The sequence below is a fragment of the Echeneis naucrates genome, chromosome 17 (genome assembly GCF_900963305.1).
Source record: "Echeneis naucrates chromosome 17, fEcheNa1.1, whole genome shotgun sequence".
NCBI classification, from domain to species: Eukaryota; Metazoa; Chordata; class Actinopteri; order Carangiformes; family Echeneidae; genus Echeneis; species Echeneis naucrates.
In genome coordinates, this window is record NC_042527.1 from 10,286,910 (window position 1) to 10,303,734 (window position 16,825).

The 16,825-nt window shown below is 43.3% G+C and overlaps 1 protein-coding gene across 1 annotated transcript; it reads right to left on the reverse strand.

The window, feature by feature from the left end:
* Nucleotides 1-9,590: 9,590 nt before the first annotated feature.
* On the reverse strand, nt 9,591-16,567 carry fndc7a (fibronectin type III domain containing 7a). Its single transcript, XM_029525425.1, has 14 exons — nt 16,483-16,567; nt 15,976-15,994; nt 15,455-15,712; nt 14,699-14,953; nt 13,872-14,129; nt 13,528-13,782; nt 12,966-13,220; nt 12,132-12,389; nt 11,563-11,820; nt 11,150-11,404; nt 10,600-10,863; nt 10,479-10,508; nt 10,239-10,275; nt 9,591-9,656 (listed from the first exon to the last, which is right to left on the reverse strand). Exons 1-13 carry the CDS (start codon nt 16,537-16,539, stop codon nt 10,244-10,246), a joined length of 2,454 nt encoding a protein of 817 aa, XP_029381285.1. The 5' UTR covers nt 16,540-16,567; the 3' UTR covers nt 9,591-9,656; nt 10,239-10,243.
* Nucleotides 16,568-16,825: the final 258 nt, after the last annotated feature.

Sequence of the window (16,825 nt, forward strand, 5' to 3'; positions counted from 1 at the left end):
AGGAAATAGAAGATTGTCAATGATTAGAGTAAATGTTTTAGCTGTTTCTAAAGACATGTCACAGCCTGTCTTCTACCTGTCATCAGGACTGTCCTGCTGCCTCCTTTGCTGTTACAGGTAGCATCACTGGCCACTACAGTCACGTTGTAGACTTTACCGCAGTGAAGTTGGTTCAGTTGGCAGGAGGTTGTGTTGCTCCTACAGGACATGTAATGCTGAGAGCCAGCCTCTTCAGCGACTACGGTGTAAGAAACAGCCCCAGCAGCAGCAACCCAGGACACCATTGCTGTGTCTGAGCCGCAGTGGAGGTTGCTGGTCACGTTGACAGGATCACATGGTCCTGGTTGAGGAGATGGAGAAGAGTATCACGTTGTGTTTCAAGTCTCCAAATCCTTTTAATATACATACAATGTACAGAAATATGTAACCTGTTGTTACAGCAGTTTGACTGGGGGTGCTGCTGCAGTGGTGATCCTGGGACGTTACTGTAACGTTGTACTGACTGGCACAAATCAGGCCGGAGACAGAGCACGTGAGGTTTGATGACGAGCAGGCTCGAATGAAGCCACTGAGGCCCGTCACTGTTGTAGTGTAGGTGGTTGCACCGAGGGAGGCGTGCCAAGAGGCCAGGAGAGAGTTTGTGCTGCAGTTTGTCACTGCCGTCAAGCCCTGAGGGGGGCAGGGTGCTGCAGGACGGCATCAGAGCATGTGAAATAACCAATATAACAGAACCTTTCATCCTTTGACCATCACAATGGTGATTACCTGTATGAACTGTCTGTGGTGAGCTATCTGGTCCAGAGCAGCTGCCAGCGAAAGCTTTGACAGAGACGTTATACGCGTTTCCACACTGAAGCCCAGTCAGACTACAGCTAGCGCTGCTAGTGCTGCAGGTCTCTGAGCTGATGTCTCCAGACAGTGGCACAGCAGTCACACTGTAGTTCAACGGCTCAGACGGAAGCATCCAGCTCACCATCAAGTCACTAGTGCCACACATCAGGGTTGTACTGACGTTCTGTGGAGCACAAGGCACTAACAGAGAAAGAACAATACGGCTGAGTCGAAAACTGGCAACAAAGTCTTCGATTTCATTTAACATAAATATAACCAAAATCCATACATTCACTTTATTAAATCCTGTTCATGAGTGGCACAGGATTTAACCAAGGCATAGTTATTACATTGAAGTAATAAATTGTTCAGTCATTGAGCTTTAGCGCTGCTCATGGGCTGACTCAAAATAAACAATGTTATTTTTGTTTATTTGTTTATTTGTTTTTATCTATTTTACTGAGTTTGTAGTGGAAATGTGCTCATACATTAATCAAAGAGAGAAAATGTGTGTACCAGATTTAGCAAAAGCAAATTTCCATTTGCAGTCTGTTTGGTATATGCATCTGCATATGGGCAAAACAAACCTAAGAATAACTTTGATCTCCTCATTTAATTGTAGGAAATAGCATTAGCGTAGTCCCTCAAAATGCTGAGCTGTTCCTTTAAAGCACTGACTCATGGTTACTCAGATTTTATTGTATGATGGATGTTATTGCTGGCTCCTTTTTAATTATGATATGAACTGCAACTGCTGGCTACTGTCATTTGGCTGAAGCAGTTGAAGATCACTTTTATTTACCACTTCTGACCAAGACCAGGTCACAGGAGGCGAACGGTATGTGTGATCGAGGTGGCTGTAAGTACCTTGGTCTTGTCTGTAAGGAGCACTGTAGCTGCTGACACAGATGCCGTCAGTGGCCATGACGTGAATGTCATACACCTGGCCACAGACCAGCTCGCTCAGCGTGCAGTTGAGGCTGGAGCTGCTGCAGGTGATCATCTGCCCACTGCTGTCTATGGCTTCCACATCGTAGCTGACTGCATTGGCACTGGGCGCCCAGGACACATGAACATTTCCAGCGCTACACATCAGCTCGCTGGCCACATTAGTGGGAACACATGGCTCTGGTGAGAGTATCCAATAAAGCATCACTTCCTGCTCGAGGTCTTCATCTGTGACATATCAATGACGTGCTGGTCAGCACTGTGTTACCTGTATACAGAGAGATGGTGCTGCTCAGATGACCAGTACAGTTGTTGTCAGCTCCTGAAACACCAATGGCGTAAACTTCCCCACACTGGAGGCCAGGGAGGCTGCAGGAGGTGTTATTGGCTGAGCACTGTGATCTGTGACCTGTGCCGCTTATAGCCACAGCAATGTAGTATTTGCTACTGTCGCTGGCCAGCCAGGATACAGGTACAGGATCTCCACCGCATGTTTGTGCCGCCGTGATGTTGCTGGGAGGACATGGCACTGAAGGGAAACAGATACGGACAACTTTGAGGGTGTGTTCATGGTCCTGCACTCGCATCAACGACCTCAACAGTGAGAAATCAGCATTACTCACGCGTTTGCACGGTGACGTCTTTACTGGGAAGACTGAAGCACGTCCCAGTGACGGAGAAGACAATCACCCTGTAGGAGCTTCCACATAGCAGCCCTCCCACGGTGCACTGTGTCTCTGTAGAGTTACAGTGTAGGGGCTGGCCCATTCCTCTGGAGAAGACGGTGGTGTAGTTCTGCGCAGGAACTGAGATGTTCCAGGCGACTGTCACCTCTCCGGTATCGCAGGCCACACTGGCAGTGACATCCTCAGGGCCGCATGGTACTGAGAGAGGAAGGGATTGAAAATGAAGATGCTTATATCGTCCAGAATTCTGGTCATCATTCTTCCTAGTTCTCCACTCTGGGTTCATTACCTGAGTCAGTGGTGATTGGTGTGGAGGTGGACGGACAGTTTCCATCGTAGTAGGTGACGGTGACGTTGTACCTCTTCCCGCAGGGCAGAGAGCTGATTTTACAGTTGTTGACCGTCCTGCTGGTGCAGTTGAGTCGATCTCCGCTTTGATCCTCCATAACTGCTGTGTAGAGGCCCGTGGGCTGATGGTTCTGCCACACTATCAGAGCATGGTTGGCCTCACAGTCTCTGAATGCCTCAATGTTGGTTGGAGGACACGGTGCTGGAAAGGGAGCAGATTCACTGAGAAATCTGACTTTGCCAAATTCTAAGATTGTTAAGAATATGTGATATGTCAAAGTTTTCAGTGGGTGCAAAAATGCTTTGGATTTCACCTGATGGTAAAGTCGTGTAATCCGCTTTTGGGACCTACCTGTCATGAAGGTGACCTCCTCACTGGCAGTGCTGTTGCATTTGAGATTAGTGCCCATAACATTGGCAGTGTAATTCCATCCACATCTCAGGCCTTCAATCAAGCAGTCACTGCCCATTGAATTGCAGCTGTGTGTTTTTCCATCAGCATCCTGAGCGATGGCAATGTAGAATATGGAACCAGCTTTTGTCACCCAGTTAACCATTGCAGAGTCCTGACTGCAGTCAATGGATGCTGAGATGTTGGTTGGGGAGCAGGGAACTGGAGAGAAGGTGAAAGTCAAAGCAGTCCCTCAGGTTTTGTTTAAATAAGCTGATACAGTCGTCACACAGAGCTCTGAGTACATACCAGTCTGAGCCACCTCTCCAAGCACCCTGTTGGTGGTGCACTTGTCATTGGAGGCGACGATCCACACGCTGAGGTGTTCGCCGCACGGCACGCCGGTCACCGCACAGCTGTTTGACGAGGAGGTGCAGTTGTATTTTTCTCCATTATTCCCTTGCGCCTCCACAGTGTAAGAAAGAGCTCCAGCAGCAGAGTCCCAGGTTGTGATCAGCATGTCGGGGTGACACTCGGCTGATGTCTTTATGTTTGTTGGCAGACAAGGAGCTGGTGGAAAGAAGAGTGATGGAAAAAAAAAACAACCAACAAAACAATACAGCAGTGTGTGGCAAGCTGCCCCCCCCCCCCCCCCCCCCCCCTAAAAAAAAAAAACAAATGAAAAGTAGACTCACAGGTCCTGACAAATTCAGGCTGGCTGACCTCGCTGTTGCATTCGGAGCTGATAGCGTACACGGTGTAGGTGTAGAACTGACCGCAGCCTGTATTAGTGAAATAGCAGGTGTTGTCCACCGTCCTGCACTCAGTTGATCTGCCGGTGTTGTCCACGGCAGTTGCCACGTAGTACAAGGTGTTGTTGGTGGGCTGCCAGCTAAAGACAATGGCATTGCTGGCACAATCATGAAGAGTCTGAAGATCAGCCGGAGCACAGGGGACTGGAGAAAACAGAGATGGGATGGAGAATCAGCCACAACAAATGGAAAATGAACTGCAAACTGGTGGCATGGAAATGGAAATTTAAACTGAAGGATGAGCAGAATAGAGATTAGGTTGTAACCAGGGAGGAGAGTGGACTTTATATGAATCAGTAGACTTTGGACCGCTATTACAGCAGGTCCTGTTTTTGTTTGCAAGGCCGCAATCTACATGACCTTATTCAGCTCTTCCCCAGGCAGACTGTGTATATATGTGTGTGTGTATGTCTCCTTCATCTTTTCAATTCCCAGACTGATACTATAGCCGACCTTTGGGATAATTCCATGATTTCAATAGACTTTAAAGAGCTTTAGATTGAGTGGTGTTGGGTGGCAGTGTCTTGGCGGCCAAAGAGAGGGCGTGTTTCACTGCTGAGCACGAGAGGAGCACATAAGACACCGTGGGAGGAACCTGAACACTGTCCCAGAGGAAAAACTTATAGGGAAGGTTAGCGATAAAGAGCTTTGTGTTTGACGATGAGTGCTGCTATGAGAAGGCAGTCAAGGGAAGAAAAGGGAGTGACGGGCAGATGCACGCCACATCTGTAGTTTCCATACATCAGGTGATCTGCTCACCTGTCTCGAACAAGCTGGAGATGTTGGAGGTGCTCTCGCAGTCGTCAGAGACGGCTGTGACGTAGACGTGGTACTTCTCACCACATTTGAGCATGGTTATCTGGCAGCTGGTGGAGTCCGATGTACAGGAAAGAGACGTGCCTGTGCCGTCGATAGCTGTGGCCCGGTACGAGTTGGCACCAAATACCAAATCCCAGGTTACTGTCACCAAGCCGCCGGAGCAGCTGTAGTCCACGGAGATTGTGGTCACCGGGTTTATGGCTGAAGTGTTTGGGAAATACAACGATACAGCAGCTGAGAATGTAGCCTCACTGTGACGGATAACGCACTGTGTTTATCCCAATCATTTTTATCTGTTTAAACGAGTAAGCATTTGGTTTACTAACAATCATTGACAGTCATTTCTGCATTGTCTCAACTCTACTACATTACATCTTCGGTGCATTTCTAGTGGTCACTTTTTTTGTTTTTAATGAATTATTTTCACACATATAACAACAGGGCTCCGTGGGGCCCCATCAACGAGCACTTAAAACCAAAAATTCAAAAAAAGAAGGGCAAAAACAGAGATAAAATGTGTTCGGTTCTACTGCTGAAATACTCACTGGCTGTAGTGTATGTAACATTGGAGGCCTCTCCAGGCATCAAGAAGACGTTGACTGATGATACTCCCACCGTGTAGGAGGAGCAAGGCTCCAGTTGGCTGATATCCATGGTTGTAGACGAAGTGTTCCTGATGACCGGGGCGTTGCTCGGATTGTCTTTGTCACTCACAGTCACTTGGTAAAGCAGCACTTTGCTTACAGAGTCCCAAGTCACTCGGGCTGTGCTCTTCCCCGTTGGTACGAGGGCCACACCAGTTGGTGGCTGCACCACTTCCAAGAGAAAATAGAAGTGTTACTCTTGTGCATTTAGAAAATCCCCCTTGTTCTTTCATAGATTTTACTTTTAAGGGTAATTTGTGTGCACTTACACGTTGTGATTGTCCTTATATTACTTTGGGCACCTCTTCCAGCACTGTTGGAGGAGTAAATATAACAGTTGTATGTTTTGGACGGAGTCAAGCCATCTACTTGTCCACTCAGGGTTGTGAAGGTCAGGTTGTACTTCTTTGTGGGAAAACTGAACAACTCCTCCACGTACAAGATGTAGCTGTCCGCCCCTATCACGCTGGACCATTCAAACTTTATGGATGTACTTGAAATAGCTTTGGAAAAGGTGATCTGAGAAGTGGCGGGCACTGTGGGAATGTAAGGTGGAGAAATGAATATTGCTCAACAAAACAAGGACATTATTCTGATTTATCTTAGTTTTTTTCAAAAAGATTATTATTTTGTTACCTGTTATAGCTATTTCAACGTCTGTGCATACAACATTATAATACTCAAAGACTTTCAGTGTAACTTGATAGACATGTCCAGGTCGTAACCCCTGAATCAGCCTCTGTGTGCTGGGTGCTGTTGACATCACCACCACTGGGGCGATGCTGGTCGAGTTCACAACTCGCAAATCCAGTAAAACTGAAGTTCCACCATCGTTGCTCCACACCACATTCAGCGTTGATGCCGAAGGAGACGTCACAGACACAATAGCACATCCTGACAAGGGGAAAAATGAATGAATTGAAATATTTTTGCACAGTTTTTTGTGTTTTTTGCCCCATGTTTTCAGGTCAGTCAGGTTTAGTCAGTGACATTATTAATTTTAATGCAAACGGCTCTTTCAGTTTTGCGTGTGTAGGGAACCAACTGTAGATGAACCGCTCATTCTCACTCATTTCCACTTTTCATTGACTTTCTGAGGCCAGTTTTGATTAAGATGCTGACACCTGACATGTAATGATGACACATTAACAAACCTAAAGCTGGAAATGGATGAACTTTGTTAATTTTGTTTTATTGGTAATGGACAAAAAACACTAAGATTCAGTTTAGTTACTTTAGCTAGAAACCACTAAATATGCTTGGTGTCAGTCAGAGCACTCACCTGTAGCCAAAACATGCTGTATCTAAAAGAAAGAAGAAAAAAAAAAGAGAATTTAATAAGAACAATTATGGAACTACAGAATAAAATAACCCATTCAAAACAAAAACTAATTCCAATTGAAAAGAAATAATAATATAAATACCTGTATGACAGACAAAAAAATCACTGCAGGATAAAACATCCACATCTTTTCCATTGTTCACGTCTGAGTCTCAGTAAGTTACATCCGTATTTGACTTCGGTGCTCACGAGCTCATCTGAAATCTTTACATGCTGAGTGCCATAGATCAAGTTCATGGGAACCAATCAGGATGGCCTAAATGAGGACATGTCGATGCCTGTGGGCTCCCTGTCATCATAAGAAGGAAACTAAGTGTGTGGCTTGTTCGGTGGAGGTGGGGGCGCTTTCAGTTCCCCACCCCCTACTCTCTGTATCTTCTCTGTTACTTATAACTTTCCCGTCTCTGTTATATTTGATCAAATTAGCTTTAAGAGTAAAGATGACCTATGACGCTTTTCTCCAAATATAAATATTCTTTTATTTAATCGTTTTAATAATTTCCCCCTCATTGACCAGAAACAGGATTGACCTGCTCGTAGGTAACATGATCTCCTTTGCAAAACATATGGAAAAGTTAAACGATCCAGCCCCCCCCACCCCGATTTATGTCATTTTTCTGGGAAAATGCTCAGTCATTATTGTATAATGGCTGTCTGTAGGACTTAGTTAGGAAAAACAGCTACATACAAAAACCTGATTGTTTTGTCATATTTAATATTCTGATTATTAGATTTTGTGCTGATTTGACCTAAACTGTAACGTAACTATTGATATACAGCACCAGTCAAACGTTTAGACACACTTTCCTTTGAATGGGAAAATGTGTAGAATTGTGTAGCATTGAACCAATGTGGCAGCTTTTTTCAAGAAAGGCTCTGGAAATTGGGCCAAGTGTATGAACAAGCTTGACTGAGAAGTTTGTTTTTTTTTTTATTTTATTGCATGTATTTTATTTGTTGATCAGTTTACTCTTTTGAAATTTAACCAGAATCCAGGATAAACATGCATTCACATATTTAAACAGCTTCAGCAGGTTGAAATGTGAAAACATTGGAAAACGTTTGTATGGGGTGACATCATCAACAGCTTCATCCAATCTCGTCCATACCTGTGAGACAGATAGTGGATCTACAAAATCATATTTTTTTTGTCATTGTTTCCTGATATATCCTTGTGACTCATCCACGTGAAATTTAAAACTTTTAAAACTTCCAAACTTCTGAAATTTCTAAACTTCTAAAATGTCATCATCGTTCTGTGCCGAATAGAAACGCCTTTGTTCATCAGGATTACACAGGTGCACGAAATGATAGTAATATATAAGTATAAGGTGTCTTTCAAAATATTTTATATATTGTTTCCTTATAATCTTACGAGCCTTTTAGGTAATATAATATTGGATCAAGAACCCATTGTTGTCAATGACAGAGAGCTGCAGTTACATTTCATTTTGTAAAACAGATCATTGGTCTTGAAAATGTGATTTATAAACCACTTCCAGCTGCTGTTTAGAATAATTTTGACTGAGTAAAATTCATTTTTTATTTTTTGCTACTACCTCACCTGTGATCAAATCTAATTTTTTTTTCTTAACTTTTCATTCCAATTTTGTTCATTATTTTATATTTTTCGAAAGGCAAACCATAAACAAACAAACAGTCAAACGAAAAAACCAAAAAACCCATAATGGACTCTATAAATGAGAAAATGAGAAAATAGATTTCGTGGCCAGGAAATATGATCTCTTCCAGTTTAAGCTCAGTGTGTCCTGCTGATGGTGATTCATCAGAATATGTGATAGCTTGTTGTTTGACAAAGAGCAGGGGGCCACATCCCTGCTGTTGCTCTGGGCTCTGCCCGGCTGCTTCAGTGTGTCTTTGGTATAATTTTTTCCATTGTGAATATACAGGTCATTATCCTGATATGTGTCTGCTTGGGTGTCAAGCAGCTTGTGATTGCCACATGTGGGAGTGAAACATTCCAGAGAGGACACACGTTTTGTGACTTTAGCTTGGTAACTGAGAAAGTTCACCTTTGGGATTTCAGGCCACCGTGCTTCTCTTTCGCAGAATCTACGCGATCAGCCAAATATTGTGTAATGACAGCTGAAATGTCAGTGCCTCACAGTGTGAGACCCCACACACCAGAACAAAACCTCTTGACCTCATGAAAGAAGACACACAGTAAATGCTTGACACCACACAGTGTTGTAATGCAAAAAAATTGTGCTTTATTGTTGTTGTCTGTCAACAGAGTGAAAACAAATCCAGTGAAATTTAGAGGTAACTCTGAATCTATCCTCAGCAATCTGATCAGACATATCGTCCACAGACTAGTTGTGCATGACTCCAGGCCTAAGAGATGGATACCCGCTGCCCTACTTTTAACTGTAAACCTTTTTCGCCAACCCACTTTGAAACCCAGAAACATCACACAGCAGTCATATGGAGGTCTTCTACTTGGAGAAGTCCAAAAACACTATTTTAAATGTATTTATCTGCATTTTAATTATTGTTCCTATTATACTTTTACCTGGGGCTTCACTGTCGAGTTTCAGTTTTTCTTCCATTTGCATTTATACTGGATCTCATAACGTAATACATCAAGTTAATTTTTATGAAGAGCCAACTGTTGCAATTAAACATGAGAAAGAGCAGGAAAATAGTGTACCTGTTAATAAAATTACAGTTACAGAGGATAAATGACCTCAATTATATTTTCCCCCAAAGCACTTTTTCATATTTAGTATATTCAGCTGTCAGTTGCTACAAGTGTGAACAGTTCACTTTCCATGGCGGTCGGTGTTAGAGGTCACATAGGGGACGTCCATAAGGCTACAAAGATGAGAGAGAGAGAGAGACAGAGAGATAAATAACCTTATAATGTATCATGAAAACTTTGGTCCTGACTTATCGCACTCGATAAATGACACACACAGTCAGAAGCTCTCAAACATATCTATCATTTCACATGCACTCATCATGTTCCTGCAGCAGAGCTCCATCTTCATTTTACTTCAGTTGCATTCTCCTCATTCTTGTTTCCATGTTTTATAGACAGACACGTCCCAGAGGAGCAGACAGACAGAGACCACCCTCCCCTGCCGCCGCTTGGCTATACACTGTCTCATTCACACCTATTGTTATTACCAGTGCACTGTAGGTAGAGTCAATTTATGGTTGCATGTGATGCTGTCACAAGATACTCTTTAAGATGTGAAGTACAATGGACGAGTCCTGGGAGAGAAGCTTTCATCAAGTTCTTTCACATCAGTTTACAGTCAACAGTGTAATGTAAAGGAAAGCACGTTGTTTCTCTCGGGCTGTTACATAACTCAGTTTTCATTTCAGCATGTCAACTAACTGGGAGAAGATGCGTAACACAAAAACACACACATACAGAAAAGAAACACTCACAATATTTAATGCAAGCTTCGTCTTCCACGAGAGATCACTTGAGGAAAACAGAGAAGATATTAGTCACACTAATCACACACTTTTCAAATTGCTTATAGATTAATTTTGCTTTAAAGAGACATTCTGGAAAATCTGATTATTGCTTCTATTGTCTGGAGAAGATTGAACTCTGTACGGACCAAATGGGTCAGACTTTTCCTGTAACTACGACACAAAGTCAGTAGTTTAAAAGATACTTACTCATGCCAGCATTACTTCCTGGGCAGGGAACTGCGATAATGACAACATTGGACACAAATCACCCACAATGTACAATAACAGAAATTAATGTGTGAAAGGAACACATTACTTTATGACTCACCTGAGTACGTCCTGGGCTGACAGAAGCTGACTTTGACCCCGTTCTGTCCCAGTGGTGCTACCAGCACAGTGTAGACATCCCCACATGTCTCCTCCTGGATATCACAGTATGTGCTGCCGGCAGTTGCCGTGCAGGTGTAGTTGGCTCCTGTCCCGTACAGCTCTACTATGTGGTTGTGGATGTGATGACCCAGAGAGCGCCAGTACACCCTCAGAGAGTTGTTGGCCCTGCGATAAAGCTTGACGCCTGTTGGACAGCAGGGACCTAAAAGAGAACAAATTTAGAGTTTAGAGGGTTTGACACATTTTCTGTCTATATTTAAGTTTGTCCAACCATGCAATCTTCCTTTCATCTCGTATTTTGGAAATAAAAAACACTGCCTGGATACATTTTTGTGCATGTGGGCACTTATTTGAGATACCGAATGTTTGCAGGGCTGTTTTGGGTTTTAGCTTATGGCTCTTATTCATCTTCTGATTGATGCATTGACTGGATTAATGTAGTTTTTTGTCCATCTATGCACATTTTTATATCTGCCAAATGTCCTCACTGGAAGAGAATCCGTGATATTTGCACTCTGACTTGTGTCCCGTGCTGCTGATTGCTTCCAGGTTGACGCTGTAGTTGGTACTGCAGGTGATGCATCCCATCAGGCAGTGAGTGTCTAGGGTGTGGCATTTAGCGTGCCCGCGGGAGGACGTCAGGGTGGTGATGTAAGAGCGAGCTCCACTGCCGGGTGACCAGGTCACGTTGGTCATAGCCTGGGTGACTTGGGTCACATTCACAAATGTGGGGCAGCATGGACCTTGGGAAGAAGATACCAGGTCGGGAATTATTCAAGTTCTCACAGACTCCTTATAGGCCTCTTTTTGTTGTTGTTGTTGTTGTTGTTGTTGTTATTTTCTAAATAAAACAGATTTAACCTGACGTTTAATAAGAGTGATAACCCAGATGCTGACATACCTGTCTCCAACGGTTTACTGAATCCAGGTAGACTCCGTCCTACAGCTGTGGCGGCCACTGCAGTGACTTCATAGAATGAGCCGCAGGGCAGCTGTGTAAGTTCACAGGAGCTGTTTCTTGTCTGGCAAGTGTGCGTGTTATAGCGTCCGACAGCAGTGATGGTGTAATTTGTGTTGTTTGTGTTCGGAGTGCTGATGAGGACTCTGTATGTTGAGTTGTCTATTTGTGCCATATTCAGGATCTCTGGAGAGCATGGGGCTACAGGGAAAAAGACAGGGAACAAGAAACATCATACGACTGCAAAAAAGCAGTTTAGACCAAATGTCCTCTGTCTTACCAGTACAACTTCTTTTCAAAAACAAGTCTTTCTAACGCTTGGTAAGAAGAGAAATATTCCTTCTGAATATCAAATTACGCCTTTAAACTCATGTAGACTTACTTCTTCAATAGTTTTGGTTGATTAGTTTATCTCAAAGAAATACTTATATATGTGTTTTTATAAATAATTGTGTTTATGATCTCAGTTGTCACATCCAACCTTGTGTGTTCGAAAACAACCTTGTTGATACCTGTCTCATGTGTGTGTGGTGTGCAGGTGCGGTTGCATCCTCTTAACTCGCTGCAAGGTGTGACTGTCACAGCATACATTGTGTTGCACGTCAGGTCTGACAGGGCGCACACCGGCGCTGTGTCATTACAGTGGACGACATCATCGGTCTGCCTCGCTGTCGTCTCGTACAGCTCGGCCCCTTTGACCGGTGACCACATGATCTCCATTGTGTCTGCCGAAACCAGCTCTATGGTAACACCCTGTGGACAGCAGGGGACTGGGGGGTGTGGGTTAGGGGATAAAGGGGATAAGGATAAATGAGAATATGGACTCACACCAAGCTAAGGATCAAACTGGTGGCTGCCTTTTTTTTCCACTTCTTGGCAGAACTTGAAAATGAAGTCCATCATGCTGCAGTTTTCCTCCACTTCTGTTCTGTATCTTTGGCAATACAAACAATTGGATTCATTGTACCAGAGGAAGCTTGGATGTAACTTAACTCCACATTTCCTATAAAGCCATTCCAGTGGTTTTAAAACCAGGGAGATGGTATTGGGTGGCAAACCCAAACTACAAACACACGTTGCACCTGTTGTTCTCCCACTATACTTCATCCAAAGAGCTGCCAAAAATAAACAATACCAGGATGATGCTTTCAGGAAAGTTTAGATATCTAATATTTTAAGCCGCAAAGCTTTTCACAAGGTACTGAAATGCAGCTCCAAGTGGGCTGTTGTGAAAAAGTAATGTTGTAATGCAAAATATACACAGTATGAAGTTTAAAATAAAAAAGATGAGCCCATTATTTGTAGTATGTATGGATGGTGCTACGCTTTGGCTGATGATGTCCTACTGGTGGTGTAGTTGCGGACATGTGCGTAAGGGCTGGAGCCGGCCTGGTTGTAGGGGAAGACGGTGGTGAGGTAGGTGTAGCCACACATGCAGGAAAATGGGCAGGTGGTTTCAGTTGTGTTGCAGGAATTCTCCGTCCCGTCATCCCTCTTTATAAAAGCCATGTAGTACTCCACCAGCGGCACCTCATCCCACACCAGCGAGCAGTTTCCTGCGGTGGGCTCCTCCACCCAAATGTTCTCCGGGGTACACGGGTCTGATGGAGCAAATTGAACAATGTTGTACTCACTTGCTGATGTCTCGATTTGGCACACTTGCTTGAATTTTTGTACAAATGTACACAACAACTTAATTTGTGAGCTTTAGAGCTGCCAGGCTAGATGTTTTCTCTGTTTCTAATCTTTACGCCAGACTACGCAAACTGACTTTTGGGATAATACTTTCATCTAAAAAAAGCACATTTTCTCGTTATAATGAATCTGTTATTTCCAGCAGTATTCTCTCTCAGTTCTTCCAGCTGTTACGTCACTCTATGTGGCTTTGGCTTTGTGTGATTTACCCACATGTAATGTAGTCAGCTGGTTGTGAGGGGCTGCTTGGACCAGCAGAGTTAAAGGCTGTGACGGTGACTGTGTGGTTCTGGCCACAGTCTACAGGTATGATGAAACAATAGCTATTCACTGTTGCGTTACAGTTTTGTCCATTTGAGGTCCAAGCAATATAGGTCTCAGCTCCCAACACTGGCATCCAGTACACAGTGATCCCAAGGGACCGACCCTGAGTCACCTGGACTTGTGTCACATCTGGGCTTGGAGGACCTGAAGAGAAAAGACAAAAAGAAAATCTTGCCAGCACCAAGCCACCTTTTGTTTCACATGTTCATTAGCTCCATCCTTAACATGCTCACGTGTGATCTGGCAGACAGTCACATCATCTCCAGTGCGTCCGTCAGAGTCCCAGGCTGTGCCCTTGATGCAGTAGGTAGTCCCCGCCTGAAGGTCATCAAAGGTCACCATGGTGTCGGTGGTGTTCAGTTTGAGGCGGGAGCTGGAGCCCTCTCGGATAATACAGAGTGTGTAGAGGACGGCATGCTCAACCGGGGGCCAGGACACGAGGATGGTGTCGTTGCTTGGGGAGGTCGTGCTCAGTTGGGGTGCAATCACCACTGCAGGTGGTTAATAAAAAATAAATACATTTGAATTTCTTCCTCCACCAATTTCTTTCTTTTTCTTTTTCTTTTTTGAGGTGTGAAACAAACAATTTTTCAGAGATTATGTTCCATCCATTTCTCTTTTGGGAAGGGAGACAACCTAGTTCTCATGGTTTCTCTTTTCACATCATGAGAATAGTATGCTGCAGAAAGATGGATACAGTTTCCACCCTTCTGCATTGGCTGCAAAGAGTAGGGACTGCGTGACAATGGACGGTGAAATGACATGCCGTAAATGGCCGACGGAGTGAGATAACAGACTATTGTCCAACAGGAACAACAGAAAGGCTGCGTTTCACTCTTTATACACTGATTAGCACCTTGTGTTTACTGCGTCAAATGTGTCTGGAGAAGCGAAAGTGGACAGAAAAACACCATATCCAATTTTTATAGTTTATTATTAAGACTATATTAGTCTCCTAAGTATTTTCAGACTCACTAAATCAAGTTATTAGTCATCTTTTTTAATGTTTCTTCCACAGTGTGAAGCAGATATTTGGGACTTTTAAGCATTGCACCCATACCTGTCTTGGCCTTGACAGGGTAGGAGGGCTGGCTCCTCCCTCCAGAGTTCACAGACATGACGCTCAGCATGTAGTATGTGTTGGGCTGGAGTTGGAGCACGGTGCCGGGGGAGTTGCTCACCGGGGTCTCAGAGAAGAAGTCATCTGACTCCGCCCTAAGGATGTAGCCAGTTGCCCCCGAAGCCTCTGTAAACTCCACAGTGATGCTGTCGCTGTGTTTGGAGTAGGCCTTTATAATGCTGGGGACCTCCGGAGCTGGAGTCCAAAAGAAAGTGAGATCAGTTGAACAGATATCAGAATGAAGATGGCTGTCACTTTCCATTTCCATTTACTCCTTTAGCATTTCATCCAATATGTTTCCCTTTTTCAAAAACATAATATATGATAAATGTAACTAAGAGCAAAATATTTATATCATATCTATATTTAATTTTTATACCACTTAATATAAAATACTCATTTCAGAGGGTAATATTGTTGTTTCTAAACTCGAATTTTTAATATGAAGAGGTTATAAATTAGCATTTTATAAGTCTGTAATTTAGACTGATAATCTTTTTTCTTCTTTTTTTTTGGATAAATCCTTGTTCTCTACTTGTAATTTTTATACTTTGGGGTTATTAAGGTAATAAAACTGTGGTTTCTACGTGCATTGTTGAATCCGTACTTGAGTTCGTCAAATGTAAGCCACAAGAAGTAATCGGAGCTCTGAGTCAAACAAAGTGTCTGAGACCTTCTCCCTGCTGTGTTACTGACCTGTTGTCTCCTCAGTCAGTGCACTGCTCATGACATTGAGAGCGTTGTCCATGGCCTCTAGCTGCACGGTGTACAGTGTATTTGGTGACAGGGAGTTGACAGAGCCCATCACAGAGTTACCACTGAACTGAGCAAAGACGGGATATTTTGAGGAGTTCTTGGGTGTTGCTGTGATCTTGTAGGAGCTGGCACCAGTGGGGCCCGTCCACTGCACTGTCATACTTTTGGAGGTGACCGTAAACACTGAAATTGTAATGTCTGAAGGGAATAGAGTGACAAAAAATGCGTGAATACATTCAAAAGTAGATGTACAGTACCAGTTAGACGTTTGGGCAGACGTTTCCTTTCAAATGAGTGTGTCTAACCTTTTGACTGGTACTGTCTGTATAAAGTATTTTCAAATCCTGAGTAAGGGTTTTGCTTTTAATTGCATTTGGAAATTTGGAGTTTATTCTAAATGACATATATGTATAAAAATTGGTATATTTAAATTAAGTGTAAAAATGGAAAAGACTGTTTACCATTTTGAGCAGCACAAATCTGAAAATGACAAAACAACACAAATCAATGCTTGAAAAGAGAAACAATGGCAGAAATGCCAGGAAAAAACATTTTTATAAAGACAAGGACATCATTCCGTGGAGCAGAGCGCTATTTGTATTTCACATTATATCCTGAGGCAAATTATGGCCTGTATCACGTTCTTGAAGCATGAGAGGCAGCAGGCTGCACATTACCTTCACTCAACACACATCTCAGGAGTGGTCAGTGCAGGTATTTCTTTCAGGTCTGAATGAATTTGTCTATTGAGCTACAGCTGGGCATGCCACACACACTTGTTGAAAGCAGTGACACTCAAAAGAGCCAGTGTTCATGTGTATCAAAACCTCCTCCAGGAAAATGGTATTCTTTATCTGGATATAGAAGATCTATCCATAAGCTAAACCAGGAATTTGAAAAATGACATCCACTGGACACCAATGATGTTAAAAGTGTTGGTAATTTAATAGGAAATGATCATGTCTTACCTCTGTGAAGGTCAATAAAAGCAAAAGCTTTAGCATCTTTAAATGTGTTGTTCCCATGCCCTCAGTGTCTTTCTGCTGGGCCACAGTCTGCAGGTCAAACAACTGAAGCTGTTAATGAAGCTGATTTAAGAGAAGTTTTTTGTTTTTTTTCTCTCACTCCCTTCCGCTCTATCTCTCTTTCAGATGAAACGACAGGTCCTTTTTTGTTTCAGCAAATACCAAAGAGCCCAAAGGCTGTAACTCCTCCCCTCAGGGGTGTTTGGCTGGCCTATCAGAACGAGAGGAGGAAGCTCACCTGGGTTATATGAGGATGCAGATTTAAAAAAAAAAAAAAAGTACTTTT